This window comes from Herpailurus yagouaroundi, unplaced genomic scaffold, assembly GCF_014898765.1.
Source record: "Herpailurus yagouaroundi ecotype Mexico unplaced genomic scaffold, PumYag 160, whole genome shotgun sequence".
NCBI lineage: Eukaryota > Metazoa > Chordata > Mammalia > Carnivora > Felidae > Herpailurus > Herpailurus yagouaroundi.
The window spans coordinates 51,803,272-51,822,134 of record NW_024412401.1 but is presented as its reverse complement, the minus strand read 5'-3'; the positions used below and the strand labels follow the sequence as shown (position 1 = coordinate 51,822,134).

Below are 18,863 nucleotides of genomic sequence, written 5' to 3'. Positions count from 1 at the left end.
AAAAAGATGCTGTCGTTCATACTTCTGATTCATTCTTTACTGTGCATAAAACCAGATGTGAAAATAATTGGAAAATACAGAAAGTGCATCTGATTAATACCCTGGTGCACTCTCCTCGTTTGTCTCTGCAGCTTAGCCTCTTGTGTGGCCAACAGCTCTTGGCACAAAAAAAGTTTGTTTGGTTCGAATTCAAGGAGCAGTGAGAGGTCAAGAGGGGGTTCATCACGTGGTACCTACCCAGCTCCTTGGAAACATCCATTTGTTCCTCTCTGGGCAATTCTGGAGTGAATTCTTGAGGGTGTCTAAAGTATGCAGTCGTCAACTAAACATAAGTTTCCATTAGGTTCTGTATTATCTGACTTCCTTCATCTTTGGAGATATGAAGCTTTCCAATAGAAATTTTATTTTATTTTATTTTATTTATTTATTTTTTTTAAAATTTTCAACGTTTTTTTATTTATTTTTGGGACAGAGAGAGACAGAGCATGAACGGGGGAGGGGCAGAGAAAGAGGGAGACACAGAATCGGAAACAGGCTCCAGGCTCCGAGCCATCAGCCCAGAGCCTGACGCGGGGCCCGAACTCACGGACCGCGAGATCGTGACCTGGCTGAAGTCGGACGCTTAACCGACTGCGCCACCCAGGCGCCCCATTATTTTTTTAAAAAATTTTTTAACATTTATTTATTTTTGAGACAGAGAGCATGAACAGGGGAGGGTCAGAGAAAGAGGGAGACACAGAATCTGAAACAGGCTCCAGGCTCTGAGCCGTCAGCACAGAGCCCGACGCGGGGCTCGAACCCACGGACCGCGAGATCATGACCTGAGCCGAAGTCGGCCGCTTAAGACGACTGAGCCACCCAGGTGCCCCTCCAATAGAAATTTAAAAAAAAAATTTTTTTTTACATTTATTTATTTTTGAGAGACAGAGCACCCGTGGGGGAGGGGCAGAGAGAGAGGGAGACACAGAATCCGAAGCAGGCTCCAGGCTCCGAGGTGTCAGCACAGAGCCCGATGCGGGGCTTGAACTCGCTGACTTCGAGATCATGACCTGAGCCGAAGTCGGACGCTCAAACCGGCTGAGCCACCCAGGCGCCCCTAGAAATTTTAGAGTATGCGTCACAAGGTAGTGGTTCTTGACCTCGGGGCTGTGAGTTCGAACCCCACTTTGGGTGTGGAGATTACTTAAAAATAAAATGTTTAAAAATACATGTGTATTTTCTAAATGCATAATGTTACACAGTCGTGCGCCGGCAAAAGAGCCATTCAAAGTGCATTTTATTGTAACCCGATATGAAAAATTCACTGGTGTGGTTTCAGATTTCACATTGAAGCTAGCCTTGAAGAAGCTACTATTTGTTGAACTTGGGTGTGGTACCAAAGAGTATCCAGGATTCTCTAAAAAGGCTTTTGAAATGCTCCTCCACCTTCTTACTGCATATCTGGGTGAAGTCTTGTTTTTTTGTATAATGCAACCAAAGTAGGGAATCCCAACAGAGGCATCCGAAAACCCAGTTGCATTCCATTAAGCCAGACATAAAAGAGGTTTGCAAAAATGTAAACCAACGCCAGTCTTCCCACTTTTCTGTCTTGTTTTGGAAAGGAAAATTCTTGAAAGGAAACAATGCTATTTATTTGAGCACGTGAGGGGCGCCTGGGTGGCTCCGTCGGTGAAGCGTCCGACTTCCGCTCAGGTCACGATCTCACAGTCTCTTGAGTTCGAGCCCCGCGTCGGGCTCTGTGCTGACAGCTCGGAGCCTGGAGCCCGCTTCGGATTCTGTGTCTCCCTCTCTCTGCCCCCTCCCCTGCTCATGCTGTGTCTCTCTCTGTCTCAAAAATAAAAATATTTTAGCATGTGATGGATTTAGTGTTGTCTTCTGGATGGATCAATAAATACGATTTAAACTCTCTCAGTTTCTTTTCTTTTTTTTTTTTTTAATTTTTTTTTCAACGTTTATTTATTTTTGGGATAGAGAGAGACAGAGCATGAACAGGGGAGGGGCAGAGAGAGAGGGAGACACAGAATTGGAAACAGGCTCCAGGCTCTGAGCCATCAGCCCAGAGCCCGACGCGGGGCTCGAACTCACGGACCGCGAGATCCGCGAGATCATGACCTGGCTGAAGTCGGCGCTTAACCGACTGCGCCACCCAGGCGCCCCAAACTCTCTCAGTTTCTAATTTCCGCTAGAGTAAATATTGATAGCCATAACCCGCATAAATGAAAACGGGAAAGGAGGAATTTTTGATAATGGCACCATCTTCCAAGCAGCCAAAGCTATTTTTTTAAAGGGCCATTTATAATATTTGCTCACAAAGGAGTCTTTTGAAGATTTGGAATTCTTTTCCATTAAGTTTTCCACATTTTGGTCAAGAATGTAAGTGGGTTGATTAGTTTTTCATCTGTTTTGAATTTTCTTTTAGCTGCTGTCAAAAAAAAAAAGTTCATGCTGCGGTGATCCGTGTGATGGGAACGGTAGAGTGTGGCATCATTAGAGATGTTTTATTTATTTATTTTTTTTTAATTTTTTTTTCAACGTTTATTTATTTTTGGGACAGAGAGAGACAGCATGAACGGGGGAGGGGCAGACAGAGAGGGAGACACAGAATCGGAAACAGGCTCCAGGCTCTGAGCCATCAGCCCAGAGCCCGACGCGGGGCTCGAACTCACGGACCGCGAGATCGTGACCTGGCTGAAGTCGGATGCTTAACCGACTGCGCCACCCAGGCGCCCCTAGAGATGTTTTATTATTTTTAAACATTTGATTTGCAACAACATTTTATTTCACTTTAGTTTCTTAAGTAAGCTCTACACCCGGTGTGGGGCTCGAACTCATGACCCCGAGATCCAGAGTCACACCCTCTACCAACTGAGCCACCCAGTCGCCCCTGGAAAGGAGTTTTTAAATAAATAGGGTCGCTATGAAACTAGATTAGCAAAGGGTTACCAATTAGCAGAGAGCTTTAACGAGCCTTGGTCGAAATAGCTAGGGATGATTTGTAATCTTTACTCGAATTATTTGTGTATTTGTTCCCTCAAGTAGTTGAAAGTGACCTACAGCCTTATTTACCCGCCTAATTTGCTTGACAACCCCTGTCTTTCCAGATAACACAAATAAATAATCTTCCTGACTAGTGTTCCTTAAGTGGAGACTGGATGTCCATGGAATGTATTATTGGGGACCAAGAATCAACCAAAGCCTTAAATATTTGTCCCTTGCTTTTTATGACCAGGTGAACACTTATTAGGTTGAAAGACAAACATCTTACAGTGATTTTCCATGAGGAAAACATTCCTGTAAAATAAAACCTGAATTTTTCCAAGTGTTCCGTGGGCCTGGAGGTGGGGAGGGGGGTGGGGGGCACAGATCAAGGTTGAGGAAACGAGTTTTCTTCAAGGAGAGATTTTCTGACATTGGAGAAAAAGTGCTTTAGACCCCGTTGCCTGCCTGCGTCCACCCAAGGCGGACTTGGAGGGAACGAAGTCGACTCACTTTCCGGTTTGCGCAGCCTTGAACGGAAAACAGAATGAAAGCGTGAGGTCACGTTTAAAAGTGGGAAATGCTAGGTTTTATTTTTTATTTTATTTTTTTTTCAATGTTTATTTATTTTTGGGACAGAGAGAGACAGAGCATGAACGGGGGAGGGGCAGAGAGAGAGGGAGACACAGAATCGGAAACAGGCTCCAGGCCCCGAGCCATCAGCCCAGAGCCTGACGCGGGGCTCGAACTCCCGGACCGCGAGATCGTGACCTGGCTGAAGTCGGACGCTTAACCGACTGCGCCACCCAGGCGCCCCAGGAAATGCTAGGTTTTAAAATCAACCTGAAGGGCGGTGCTGAGTCGGTCCTGTCGGATTGCACACGCATGTGCTAGGATTAAATTGTGGCTTTGTATTTTTATATTCTCAAAAGTTTATTTATTTATTTATTTTTTCTTTTTTTAACTTAAAAAATTTTATTATTTTTTTGACAGCTTTATGGAGCTATGATTAACATACCAAACAGTTCATCCACTTACGAGTATACAAATTCATGGTTTTTACAATATTCCCATTCCTTTTTATTCTTCTCAGTTAATGCTTAAATCAACTTAGACCAACTTCTAAAAAAAATTTACCAACTTTTGTATGCCATCCTTCAGGGACTTCGGTTAATATTGAGTCAATTCTGCATATCAAATCTTTTCAGCCAGCAGGAGCAGGGTATGATGTTTCGTTGATTCCTATCTCCTTTTATTTCCATCATGGTTTTTAAATAATTTCCTTTAAGCAAATACAGTTGTTGTTGTTGGTTTTCTTATTTTCCTGTTTTTTTTTAATTTTAATGTTTGTTTATTTATTTATTTATTTTGAGAGAGAGAGAGAGCAGGGGAGGGGCGGAGAGAGAGAGGGAGACCCAGAATCGGAAGCAGGCTCCAGGCTCCGAGCTGTCAGAGCCCGACGCGGGGCTCAAACCCACGAACCATGAGATCATGACCTGAGCCGAAGTCAGACGCTTAGCCCGCTGAGCCTCCCAGGCGCCCCAAATTGTGGCTTTGTATTTTTATATTTGATTTGACACTTTTCCATTTTACACGATCCTAAAGACTGAATTGTGAAGTTAGGCAGGGACTGGCTCTTCACCTTCAGGCAGATGACCACGCTCGGCCACGTTTGGGGTCCCGCGTCGGTGAAGTCCCCGGCTGGGGCCAGAACCCACCTTCTCTGTTCCGGCTTCTTCTCAGGAGACTTGGCATCTGCCTCTCTTGTGGCCGTTCTCTCTTCCCCACAATGTTGCGCTGACACTCCCTTTTCTTTCCCAGAACTTTCTGCCTCCCCCCCCACCCACCCGGGCCAGGCCCTGTTGGTTCAGATCCACCAGCTCGAGGGCCTCCCTCCGCAAGCTCCGAATGGATCCGTGTTTCTAGCCCCCTTCTGGACATGCCACTCCCTCCCCCGATGTGTCACTTCAGCCCAAAGTGCTGTCCTTCGGTCCCAGGAGGTAGAGGCAGGGAGCCCTCCGGAATCCTGCCTCCCGTCCATATCCCTCTCCAGCCTCCTTACGCAATCGGCCACCAAAACTAGTTGATCCTAGTTGTCACGGGTCTGTACGACCTTCCGTCCTCTTCCGTTTTCTCTCCTCTGGACAACTGAACCGTCTCCTGACCTTCCACCACCTGACGATTCCGAACATGTCCGTGGGCATGCCTCTCCCCTCGCAAGTTCCAGCGGCTCACGTGTGCCCGCTCGAGAGGCTAAAAGGCTCCTTCTCCTGGGCCGATGGGCTGAGACTTTCTCCCGTTGCTTTCTTTAAAAAAAAAAAAAAAAAAAAGTTTAATGTTTGTTTATTTTGAGAAAGAGACAGAGAGAGAACACAGGCAGGGGAGGGGCAAAGAAGAGGAGAGAGAGAAAGTCCCAAGCAGGCTCCGCGGTGTCAGTCCAGAGCCCGACTCGGGGCTCGAACTCACAAACCGTGAGATGGTGACCTGAGCGGAAATCAAGAGTTAGCTGCTTAAACTGAGCCACCCAGGGGCCCCCGACTTTCTCCTGTTTCTCAGCCACCAACATCCTTCCCTGGCGCCCTGCCCCCACCCTCGCTGCAGAGGACAAGGCCCCCTGATTCCTGGACGTGTCCGGGCCTTTGCAGTAGGGGTTGCTGGGATACCCAGCGCCCCTCGTGGTTCCAGGCTGGGAACCTCAAGCACCTTGCAAGATGGGGCCCGGGGCGGGGGCGTGGGGGGGGTGGTTTCCCCAGCTCCTTTCCTGGCACACAGTGTGGGTTTGATAAATGTTTGAACGTCTCAGTAAAGTCCGCGTGAGTCATTTTATGTATCTGTTTGAAGAGAGAGGTACTTGGGAGCTCTTCTCACTCCCCTGTGCTTTGCCCCGAATTTCAGTGAGCTGCTTTGAATAACTGAGAGATGACAAGGAAGGTGCTAGCTGCCCACCGAGTTGAGGCGGGTGTTTTACCTCTCGGCTTTTGGAATCTGGAGAGGACATTCTCCTTTGCACTAGGACATTAGCTGGATCCTCAAACCATGTTGCTAACGGGAACAGGAACGCGAGGGTCAGAGTTCAGTCCCCCAGGCAGTTTTCAAACCAAATTTGGTAATGTTGATTTAAAACTGCTCAACAAGAAAAGCACCCAGGACAATCATGGAAAATATTAGAACTGCTTTCTACATAGCGACGTCTCGTTGAGAGCATTGTTCGCTGAAATTCTATTAATCACAGAGAAGGATTATAAGCTCTCTCTTTGTGTTTTTTTTTTTTTTTAAACAGGATCAATTTGACAACTTAGAAAAACACACACAGTGGGGAATTGACATTCTTGAGAAATACATCAAATTTGTAAAGGAAAGGACAGAGATCGAACTCAGCTATGCAAAACAACTCAGGTAAGTTGATATTGACAAAGGTTGTTTGTTAACTGCAAGATGGATGTAACGATAATTTATATTCTCACTTATACGACAGATGTACAGTCCTTTAAATATTTCTTTTCCCCCTCTTACGTAAGGTACTGTTTCAATGGAAACCATTGCTTTTAATGTGGAAAATTCATTTTCATAGAACAGTAAAAATAAAAGCTAAGTTATTGCCTTCAGGCTCTGTGTTTATAAAATATTGGAGCCTCTTATTTTTGTAGAAAATGGCTTTATCTATCTATCTATCTATCTATCTATTTTAAGAGAGAGAGAGAGAGAGAGAGAGAGAGTATACGCCCGTGTACGTGTGCAGGAGTGGGGGAGGGGCAGAAAGAGAGGGAAAAACAGAGCATCCCAAGCAGACTCCACACTGTCAGCACGGAGCCCAATAAAGGCTTGAACAAGAGAGCCTTTAAGATCGTGACCTGAGCTGAAATCAAGAGTCGATGCTTAACCGACTGAGCCGCCACCCAGGCGCCCCTTTTCAGGATGCCTCTCATTGAAGTGTAACATATACACAGAGAAATGCACAAGTCCCAGGTGTGCAGCCCCAGGAATCCACAGAGTGAACCACCCCCCTGGTAACCGGCAGCCAGGTGGAGGAACAGGCAACTCCAGCCCCTTCTGGTGCACCGCCCTCCTCCCACACTCGTCCACCCTTGTCCGCTCTCCTGATTTCCAACCACGTGGACAGTCTTGCCTGTTTTTGAACCTCCTGTGAATGGATTCGTTTACTGGGCACTGCTTGATTTTGGCTTCTTTTGTTCTACCTGACGTTTGTAAGATTCGTTCATGCGGCCGCATGTGGTGGAAGCTTCTTTCTTTTCATCGGTGGATCGTATTCGGGTATGTGAGTGTACCGCCCTTTATCCGTTCCTCTGCTGCCAGGCCCCTGTTTGGGGGTACAGAGTCTGTCTCCACCCAGGAGTGGGATTGCGGGGTCATAGGCACCCTGTATGTGTAGCTTTACAAACACAGTCTTCCAAATGCTTCTCCTGATCCACGATCCATCCAGCAGCGTGTGAGAGTCCCGGGGAGCCGCATTTGAAAAGTGCTTGGATCACAGGGCCCCCGGGTGGCTCAGTCGGTTAAGCGTCCGGACGTCGGCTCAGGTCACGATCTCGCGGTTCGTAGGTTCGAGCCCCACGTCGGGCTCTGTGCTGACAGCTCGGAGCCTGGAGCCTGCTTCGGATGCTGTGTCTCCCTCTGTCTCTGCCCCTCCCCTGCTCACGCTCTGTCTGTGTTTCTCTCAAAAGTAAATAAACATTAGAAACAAGTGTTTAAAAAGAGCATCTGCAGGAGGGGTAGGTCACGGGTCACTGAGAGAAGGCGGATCCTTCTAGGGCTGGTGTTGTTGTTGTTCATAAATAAGCACACACATGGAATATCTTTATGGGCTGACTAGTCTTGTTTCCACTCAGCAAGTAAAACATAAACCGTGTTGGCCAGCGAAACAATGGTTATGGCTTGCTGCACCCAGGTCAACTTCTGGTTCCTTGCGTGTAAAAGCAGCCTCATTTAGGACCTCAAGAACTGAATGTCGGAATAGGGACGGGGCTGCTTCATGGTGATTATTTCAGTATCGCACCGCTGGTCGTAAAACGTCTTGCCTGGGAAAATGGGTTGCATGACAGCCTTAGCCCCAAATGCAGTCTCACCTTGTGGATTTATCTGTATTTGCCATCTTTCTGCTAGCTTGCCCTGGTCTTTCCTGGTGCCTTTGCCACAATCTCGTTTCGTTTGGGAGTGTTGTTATTCGGTGCCGTTAAGTCAGCGCCTAGCAGGCATCTGCTCCGTTCTGTGCGTCACGAAAGCAAAGGGCTTTCTTAGCTCCCCCTCTGTGTTGCACCTGCCTTCTTGGCCTTTCTCAGCACCCGAGGTGAGGGATTGAGGATGCCAGCAACAAACCGGGAGGCTCTTGGGAAAGAATGCAAATCTCAGCGGGTCCTCAGTGCAGATACGTAAGACGCTCCCTGCGCTTTGTCGATGTGCCTCCCCACTCACCGAAGTGATTCGGCTTCTCCCCTTTCTGCAAACCCAGCACCTCCGTCCCCATCCTTCCCGTGGGTTTCCTAACGTCACCGAGAACATTGAAGCAGTCCGAAGAAGACGTTCTATCTCTCGGTGTCTGTCCCCACATCACTGTGCCCCCCCCCTCCCCAGAGATGCTCCTGTCTAAACCCAGGCCCCCCCGTCTTGTGCACCGTGTTCCCCAACACCTGCCGGTTTCCTTGCTCCCCTTCATAGGCAGACTTCTCGAAAGTGTTCTTACTTGCTGTCTCCGGTCCCTCTCCTGTCCCTACTTGATTACTTTTTAAATGTTTCTCTATTTATTTTGAGAGAGAGAGAGAGAGAGAGTGAGCACGGGAGGGGCAGAGGGAGAGAGAATCCCAAGCAGGCTCCATGCGCAGAGCCCGGCTTGGGGGGGCTCGATCGTATGAACCGCGGGACCGTGACCTGAGCCGACATCCAGGTCGGATGCTCAACCCACTGGGCCACCCAGGCGCCCCTCCTGTCAGTGCTTTCAACTCACCCCGCACGGCTCAGCCAGAACTGCTCTTCGAGGGCTCCAGTCACTTCCATGTTGTTCAACCCAACCTCCTGTCCCCGGTCTGCAGCGCCCCTGACCCATCGGCGGCTTTGACCGGGCAGATGCTCCCTCCTCCTTGCTCGGCCTCTCGAATTCCAGTCTTCTGGCTTCCTTCTTTCCACCTCACTGGAGCTCCTTCGCACCCCCCCTTTACCGGGTTCTCCTTTGCCTCCTTCTCTTCATCCGGCGTGCCCCCGTGCCCAGTCCCCGTCTCCTGTATCCCCTTGTGATCTCTTCTGCCTTTAAGTATGGTCTGTGTAGCCGTGGCTCGCAGATACGCATCTCCAAGCTAGACCTCTGTCCCGGACTCCGACACAGATTACGCAGCGTCTCCAGGGGGACGTCTGAAATGCGACGTGCCCGGAACTGAATCTGTCCGCTCAGAATCTGCGGCCGCACGGCCCAGCTTTTCCCCGCTCACTTGAGGGCAGCTGCCTCCTTGCTTTTTGGATCAGGAGCCCCGGATGTCGTTGGTTCCCCCTCTTTCTCTCGCGTGACCCCCCCCCCCATCCCTCATCTAAGCCATCAGGACCGTACTTGCAAATTTACCCAGGGTCTGACTCCTCCTCTTGACCTCCGCTGCGGCCGTGGCGGTCCAGGCCCCAGCACCTCTCACCTGGGTTATTATGGGGCTTCTAACTGGTTTCTCTTATTCCCTTCTTTTTAAAAAAAAATTTTTTTTAATGTTTATTTATTTTTGAGAGAGACAGAGACAGAGATTGAGCGGGGGAGGCGCAGAGAGAGAGAGAGAGGGAGACACAGAATCGGAAGCAGGCTCCAGGCTCTGAGCCGTCAGCACGGAGCCCGACGCGGGGCTCAAACCCACACACCCTGAGATCATGGCCTGAGCCGAAGTCAGACACCCAATCGACGGAGCCACCCAGGCGCCCCTCTCTTATTCCCTTCTTATCCCATATCCTCTCTCTGTTTTCCACACAGCAGCTAGATCATGGCGCTCTGTTCAGAATTCCAACAACTCCCTATTGTACTCCCTATTCCAACAACTCCCTATAAGGAGCATCCAGAATCCTTAACGATAGATGTCTTAACAAAGCCCTGTGTGATCGTAAACCCCAACCTCTCTGACATCACCTCTTTCCCGCTTCTCCATCCTCTCTGCCCTAACCATACCCGCCTCCCTGCTGTTTCTTGTATACACCAGGCTCGCCCTCACCCTGGGCTCACCTTCCATATGGGGATCCCCTATATATCCTTCCCCTTGATCTGCATGGCCATCCCCCCCACCCCACCTCCTTCAAGTCTTTGCTCAGAGGTCACCTGCTCAGCAACGCCTGCCTCGTCCTTCTGCTGTAGTTCACCCTTTTTCTTTCTTTATTTTTAATGCTTATTTGCTTTTTTTGAGAGAGAGAGAGAGTAGGGAAGGGGCAGAGATAGAGGGAGAGACAGAATCCCAAGCAGGCTCCACACTGTCAGCACAGAGCCTGATGCGGGGCTCGATCCCATGAACCGTGAGATCAGGACCTGAGCCGAAACCAAGAGTCAAGACGCTTAACCGCCTGGGCCACCCAGGCGCCCCTACTTTCCACTTTTTCCAGAGCACTGGTAACTTTCTAACACTCGGTAACATTGTCTTATGGCCCATACCTACTGTTCATTGCCTTCCACTCCTTTCTGCTAGAATGGAGACCCCTCAAGGGCATGGTTTTTGAGCTGTGTGCACTGAAGTATCCCCAGGGTACAGGACGGTGCCCGATGCGTAACAGGGGCTCAGTAAGTAGCTGGAGAAAGAGAGGATCAACAGGGCTCACATGTCAGACGTTTGGTTAGCCCCGCTTCAGGGAGAATTGTGGGTTTGCACAGGCCTGAGAGCTGAGGAGGGCTCACCAACAAACAGGACACCCGATGTGTCTCATGAACGAGACGCTGCGGAACTCAACCTTCTCACTGCGGGAAACGGACCACGTGCGTGTGAGCACATGCAAATAAGCAAGAAATTAAATCATCTAAAGATAGCAGTCACCACCCCAGATACCTAAAGCCGGTGATGCAGTATAGCATTAGAGGAAAGAAGTACTCGCTTATTTTTACAAGCAAATGATGATAGTCAGGGCTTTGATTTCTGTAGGTGAGGTGCTGGCAAACTACAACCTATGTCCCAACCCATCCACTGCCTGGTTTTGTAAATAAGGTTTTACAGGAACACAGCCACGTCCACTCATTCATTTACGTATTGTCCACGGCTGCTTCTGCAAAACAGTGGCAAGTAACTAGTTGCAACAGGGACCGTGTGATCATGACCTACGTGCAAGTCTGAAATATCTACTGTCTGGCCCTTTATAGCAAAAGTGTAGGGGCACCTGGGTGGCTCAGTCTGTTAAGCGTCTAACTCGTGATTTCAGCTCGGGTCGTGTTCTCACGGTTCATGAGTTCGAGCCCCACATCTGGCTCTGTGCTGACAGCCCAGAGCCTGCTTGGGGATTCTCTCTCTCTGCCCCCCCTCCCCCCACTCAGGTTCTCTCTTCCTCCCTTTCTCTTTCTCTCTCTAAATAAATAAATACATAAAAAAGTTTACTGACTCTTGTGATAGTTACTGTTTATTCAAGGCAGCGTAAGGTCAAGTTCCTAAGAAAATTTTAAACATCTTATCTGACCTGTATAAGAGAGCCAGCTATGTATTGCCCTTTAGCAACTGTTTTTGTTTTTCATTTTTTTTATGTTTATTTTTGAGAGAGAGAGAGAGAGAGAGAGACAGAGCACGAGTGGGGGAGGGGCAGAGAGAGGGAGACACAGAACTCAAAGCCGGCTCCAGGCTCTGAGCCATCAGCACAGAGCCCGACGCGGGGCTCGAACTCACGGACCGCGAGATCGTGACCCGAGCTGAAGTCGGACGCTCAACCGATTGAGCCACCCAGGTGCCCTGCCCTTAGCAACTGGTTTTTTTTTTTTTTTTTTTTTTTAAGAAAGTTATTGGTTATGACCAGATAATGAATTCATAGGATGAAAACTTCCAGAGGCACAAAACGGTCCACAGCAAAGTGTCCCTTCTCTTCCCCCTGCCCCTGGGGACAATGAATGTCCTCCGTCTCCTGTTTATCCTTCCATAGAGAGATTTTATGCCGACACAGGCAACTAAGTGTGTTTGCCGCCTCATTTCCCTGGCAGTTCAGCGTGCCCTTGCCTTGCTACATCCTGGAGATCTTCCCGAGGACTCATTTTTATGTTTGCAGTTTTAGTATGTTGCATCGGGTTGGTGGATGTGTTTCCAATTGTTTGCAACGCTGAACAAAGTTGCAGTGCATAGCCTTGAGTAATCCACTTGGCCAGCCTGCTTGGAGACTAAGTTCCTAAAAGGAGCGCTCTGGGTTTGGTGGGGTTTGCCAAGTGGACTCTCAGAGGCTGTGACCCTTACCACTCACGCTCTATTGGGTGGCAGTGCAACTTTCTTCCACCGTCAGTGCCTCTTGGTACCAGTCCGTTTTATCTTTCTAAGGTGATAAGTAAAAATTGGTGCGTCTGAGCATTAGTGTTTCTCTTGTTATCAATGAGGTTAAGCCTGTTTTTTATGCGTGGAAGCCATTTATACTTTTTTTTTTTTTAAGTTTATTTATTTTGAGAGAGAGAGAGAGAGAGAACAGGCAGGGAAGGGGCAAAGAGAGGGAGAGAGAGAGAATCCCCAGCAGGCTCTGAGCTATCAGCACAGAGCCTGACATGGGGGTCGAACCCATGAACCATGGGATCATGACCTGAGCCAAAGTCGCAAGCTTAACCGACTGACCCACCCGGGCGTCCCGTTACTGTTCTCTATTTTAAGCTCCATGTTACAATTTTAAACGGGCTCGGTTGACTCACTGCTAAGGTAAAGAAAATAATATTTACATGTTTTTCTTCCTTTTCTGAGTGATATAATATCGTCTGTAACATGAGTCCCACGGTTAATTTGTCTTAGTCCTGTTTTTAAATATGAATGTATGTTTACCACTCTTTCTTTGACCACAGCCTCTCTGCTTATCTCTGGGCATCAAGAAAAATACGAATATTTTCTCCCCTAATGAGAGCTTGTGGACTAATTCTCGGATTTGTTCTTGCTTGAGAATGCCCTCATATTTGATAATAATTTGACCTGCTTGTTCTCTGGTAATATTTTCTTTCTCTCCAAACTTTGTTGCTGCATTGTCTTTTGTTGGAAAAGTCTGGGGGCAGCCAGATTTTTTTTCTTTGTAGGTGGCTTGCTTTTTTTTTGACTGTAGATGTGAAGAATTTTTTTTGTTTCACTTAGCAGTTTGATAACGTCGCCAAGCTAAGCCCTGTTGTTGCTCATTCGTTGTCGGTTTCCTTAGCGCCCTTTTCATATGCAGATTCCAATTTTTAATTTATTTTCGGGGGAACTTTCTTCAATTGCATCGGGGTGTTGTTTCTGTGCTACTTACTGGGTCGTGTATATTTCAGAGAGAGGAGTTTTCCTTGTGTTAAAGCGTCTTGCCCTTTAGATAAATATTTTTTTCCTGCTTTTGTTAGTTGCTTTCCTTATTATGATCGTTTCAAAACTTTCCTCTGTTGAATTCGATACCCAAGCCCACCTGATGCACTAGCTCCGTAGCGGTGGGCTTTAGGTCTTAGTTCATTTCCTTAGCTTTGCAGTCCGTTTTAGCCTGTGGTCTGGGAGTTCTTTGCTTTATTGGCTTCGTGGTTTTATTACGTTTGTCTCTAGTGTAAAATAGTCTGGAGGAACTGGTGTTTGCCTGTTTTGCTTCTTTTCTTCCAGATTGGGTTTTTCTGTCATTCCCTTCCTCCCTCCCTCCTTTCTTGCCTTTCTCCCAAAAATCCATCCATCCTTCCTTCCTTCCTCTCTTCCTCCCTCCCTCCCTCCCTTCCTTCCTTCCTTCCTTCCTTCCTTCCTTTTTTTCTGTATTACATATCTTTTACCTTGCTTATGTTTAATATGGGCACTTCAGTGAGGTAGTAATGAGAACAGACATGGGGGGGGGTACCTGGGTGGCTCAGTCAGTTAAGTATCTGACCCTGGATCTCGGCTCAGGTCAGGAGTTTGCATCGGGCTCTGTGCTGACAGCATGGAACCTGCTTGGGATTCTCTCTCTCCCTCCTTCTCTGCCCCTCCCCCACTCACACACTCTCTCTCTCTCTCTCTCTCTCTCTCTCTCTCTCCCTCTCAAAATAAATAAATAGATAAACTTAAAAAAAAAAAGGGAGAACAGACATTAGAGCCAATACCTGGGATACACTCTTGGTTCGTCCGTTCAATAGTAATACAATTTGGGGGGCACCTGGGTGGCTCAGTCTATTAAGCGGCGGACTCGTGATTTCGCCTCAGGTCACGGTTTGTGGGATTGAGCCCCACCTTGGGCTCTGTGCTGACAGCTCAGAGTCTGGAGCCTGCTTCGGATTCTCTGTCCTCCCTCTCTCTCTCTCTCTCTCTCTTTCAGAAATAACAAATGAATAAACTTAAAAAAAAAAAAAGAATTGCTCTTCAGGGTTTGGTGGGCTTACCCCCCAGCCCCACCCCGCAGCGGCGGTGAGGTTGGGGTCAGCCTCCATTCTACGCCGTTCCAGAATCTTCCGTCCCTCGCCACGGTCACCACTTTTCAGACTGTGTAGACTGAGGTTGCGTTCCTTTCTTCATCGGCTTGCTTTCCGCTGTTGAAAATTGTCCTGGCTTGTGACTTTCACCCCTTACTGGGAAAGCATAGTTCTCTGATTGAATTTTGTTCCGCTGTCTTTATCTGGAAATCTTGTGGTGAGCTTCTTTAAAAAAACGAAAGATAGGAAAAAACAAAACATTCCTAGACCCAGCCCTGGACCTTCCATTTCAGAGGGTCTGGAATGGAGCCCAAGTATCTCCTTTTTAAAAGCCTCCCCGTGGTTCTTAGGATCACTAAGTTTACATCCAGTATCCTTAGGAGAGGATTATATTTTTCTCTTGCCTTTTAATTAGCCTGTCTGAAGAGCAAGTTTAATATATAAAACACTTAAAAGTTCTCAGAAAGATCCCATAAATTTATAGATGCTCTTTGTGGTTTCTTTTCTTGCTTGTTTGTTAAAATAACCTCGTACAAAATAGAGCAAGAAAGCCCATCTCCAGAGAATGCAAATGAAAGTTGATCTTTTTTTTGTAGTGGTCCCTGAGAGAAATATCCTGACTTTCCCTTCCAGACCTCTTAAGCTTTTAGTTTTCTGCTGGCATTTATAGAGTGAATTATTCATCGGTGCTTTTAAGAAGCATTTTGAATGCTGTTTACGTATGCTAATATGATCAAAGTGATACTCATTCATCACAAGATGATGGGTTTTTGTTTTAACTTTTTTAAAAACTTTTTTTAATGTTTTCTTTTATATTTGAGAGAGAGAGAGAGAGAGAGAGAGAGAGCCCGCGTGCACAAGCGGGTGAGGGGTAGAGGAATGGAGACAGAATCTGAAGCAGGCTCCAGGCTCGAGGCTGTTAGCAAAGAGCCTGACGCGGGGCTCGAACTCACGAGCTGTGAGATCATGACCTGAGCCGAAGTCAGATTTCAATAAACATTTAAAATAACAGTTTTGAAAGAATTTTTATAGAAGATGTGAGTTTCAAAGTGGTATTTTCCATTTATAATTTATTGTGAACAGAAGAAATGATTAATATTTAAAACCTTGCATTAAAAATCATTTCACATGCAGGGGCACCTGAGTGGCTCACTCGGTTAAGCGTCCAACGTCAGCCCAGGTCATGGTCTCAGTTTATGAGTTCGAGCCCCACATCGGGCTCTGTGCTGACAGCTTGGAGCCTGGAGCCTGCTTTGGGTTCTGTGTCTCCCTCTCTCTCTGCCCCTCCCCTGCTCACACTCTGTCTCTGTCTCCCGCTCTCTCAAAAATAAATACACATTAAAAAAATATTTCACATGCAGCCAATAGGCTTTTTACTACTCCAGTCTCCCGTGTTTGCTAACAAGAACCTGTTGGTTATATATTCACCTGCTTTCCACGTGTTCCCCTTTTGTCCCCGCCACCTGTAAGGAGGACAGACTGTTTTTACTAAATCTCCCTTTTACGGGGTGATTGTGGTCAAACCAGCTCAAAGAACTGTACTGTGCTTTTAGCAGACAAGGTTTCCCTCTTTTGCATTAGTTTTTTTCTTTAAGTCACATTTTAATTTTATTTTTTATTTTAATTGTTTTTAATGGTTTTTAAATTTAGTTTTGAGAGAAAGAGAGAGAGAGAACTCAAGCAGGGGAGGGGCAGAGAGAGAGAGAGAGAGAGAGAGAGAATCCCAAGCAGGTTCTGTGACGAAAGCAGCAAGCCCAGTGTAGGGCTCGAACTCATGAACTGGGAGATCATGATCTGAGCCGAACTCGGACACACAACCTCTGAAATACCCAGGTGCCCTATTTTATTTTTTATTTTTAAAGATCTTATTTTTGGGGCGCCTGGGTGGCTTAGTCGGTTAAGCGTCCGACTTCGGCTCAGGTCATGATCTCCAGTTCGTGGGTTCGAGCCCCGCGTCAGGCTCTGTGCTGACAGCTCAGAGCCTGGAGCCTGTTTCAGATTCTGTGTCTCCCTCTCTCTCTGACCCTCCCCCGTTCATGCTCTGTCTCTCTGTGTCTCAAAAATCACTAAACGTTAAAAAAAAATTTTTTTTTAATTAAAAAAAAAATAAAGACCTTATTTTTAAGTAATCTCTACGCCCAGCGTGTGGCTTGAACTCACGACCCCAAGATCAAGAGTCACATGCTCTACTGACTGAACCGGCCAGGAGCCCCCTCGTATCTTCATTTTAAATTACAACGATCAATATTCTAGCGGATGTTACATACTCCCCTAGAATTTCCAAACTTGAAGGGACAGTAGAGGCCATTTCACCCAGCCCCCTCGGACTCACGGATGAAGAACTGGACACACAGACTTTTTACCCAAGTCCACGGCCTCATGTCATCTAGTAATACCTGTTAGAGGTGAGATCGCATCCACTTTGTCCATGAAATGTACCCTGATCCAAACTGTAAACTTAGGACGGCCCTTTTTTTTTTTTTTTTTTTTTTTTTTCTAGACGATTCTGTAGATTCAGGGGAAATGAAAGAACTAAGATGTGAAATAGTGAAAGTAACTACTAGAAAAGAGGACTAGCCCTCAGGTGAGGGCTCCCACTGTGGACCATTAGTCAGCCTTTGGCTGTTTCTCTAAACCACAGCTGCCGGAGGCAGGCCCCACGAGAAATCAGCCAGCGAGACCCCTGTGAGTGAGTTTTCTTTTTTCATGTTTGCCTCCTAGCTTTTGTGTAAATCGCAGCGTGTTGACTCTAGACATTATCTGGATTCTTGACCTGGAGATGAGATTCGGAAGAGAGATAGGAGTGATTTCGGGCTCGTCGGTCGGAGTGTGTTCGGTGCAGATCGGCTGGGCAGGTTGAAAGTTCCCGTTAAATGTCATAGCGGGAACGTCCCCCGAATATTGTCTCCGCTTCCTCCGAGAAGGCTTCCTTCCCCTTTTCCCCTTTTCGTTAGCTCTTTGGAGGGGCAGCCACACCGCCTTGACGGCATGCCCTTGGCACTTGGAGTTTTAATTTGAACATTTTGGACGTAGTCCCCGTGCTTTCCGTGGGTTTAGGGTAATACTATTCGGCTGCAGAGGACCACAAAGGAGCAGTGGCCTGGTGGGAAAACCCATCGTCAGCTCAGGGCTGCCGATGAACGTGGCTTCGCGGGTGCCCAGGGTCTGTACTCTCCGATTCAAGCCGGGTCGACATCAGCTAGTGCCTCCCGCTGCGCTTTTCTTTTAAACGTTGTTTTTAATGTTTATTTTTGAGAGAGACAGAGCGTGAGCGGGGGAGGGGCAGAGAGAGAGGGAGACACAGGATCCGAAGCAGGCTCCGGGCTCCGAGCTGTCAGCACAGAGCCCGACGCGGGGCTCGAACCCATAAACCGTGCGATCATGACCTGAGCCCCCCAGGTGCCCCCGCCCCTCTCTGTTCTTATTTGCTCTATTTATTTATTATTATTTATTGCTCTTAATATTTCCCTGTGGCTCAGTCGGTGGTACACGGGACTCTTGATTTTGGGGTCATGAGTTTGAGCTCCACGTTGGGTGTGGAGATCACTTTTTAAAAAGGAAATGGGGGGGCGCGCCTGGGTGGCGCAGTCGGTTAAGCGTCCGACTTCAGCCAGGTCACGATCTCGCGGTCCGTGAGTTCGAGCCCCGCGTCGGGCTCTGGGCTGATGGCTCGGAGCCTGGAGCCTGTTTCCGATTCTGTGTCTCCCTCTCTCTCTGCCCCTCCCCCATTCATGCTCTGTCTCTCTCTGTCCCCAAAATAAAAAATAATAATAATAATAAAATAAAAAAAATAAATAAATAAAAAGGAAATGGGGCGCCCCGGTGGCTCGGTCGGTTAAGCACCCGACTTCAGCCCGGGTCATGATGTCACCGTCCGTGAGCTCAAGCCCCGCGTCGGGCTCCATGCCGACAGCTCAGAGCCTGGAGCCTGGTTTGGATTCTGTGTCCCCCTCCCCTGCTCACGCTCTGTCTCCCTGTCTCTCAAAAAACGAATGAACGTTAAAAAAATTTTTTTAAAAAAACGAAGGAAATGAATGCCTTTCAACTGTGGACATTTTCTGATTTTTTTTTTTAAGTTGTCAACAAAAGCACTGACTTCACCTTCCATCACTGATTTCTCGATCGTCTTTTTTTTTCTCTCTCAGTCATTCAGTCATCTCTCTACAGAAGGTGACATTGTCTGCATTTTTGTTTTAGGAATCTTGCAAAGAAATACCAACCTAAAAAGAACTCGAAGGAAGAAGAGGAATACAGGTCTGTTTAACACCGATCATCATGTGGTGATATCTTTATGCGGGTGGTGATGATGGTGAAGGAAAGAAAAAATGAAATCTACAAAACTAAGCTGCCTTCCCCGCTCCTCTTTGTGTCAGTT

General features: G+C 47.5%; 1 protein-coding gene across 10 annotated transcripts in view; it reads left to right on the top strand.

The window, feature by feature from the left end:
- The window catches only part of FNBP1 (formin binding protein 1), a 144,374-nt gene that overhangs the window by 46,306 nt on the left and 79,205 nt on the right, over nucleotides 1-18,863 (top strand). For all 10 annotated transcript variants that reach the window (XM_040482638.1, XM_040482634.1, XM_040482632.1 and 7 more), the window contains exons 2-3: nucleotides 6,257-6,372; nucleotides 18,686-18,742. In XM_040482638.1, coding sequence (XP_040338572.1) covers nucleotides 6,257-6,372; nucleotides 18,686-18,742 — 173 coding nt within the window. The remainder of the gene's footprint in view (nucleotides 1-6,256; nucleotides 6,373-18,685; nucleotides 18,743-18,863) is intronic.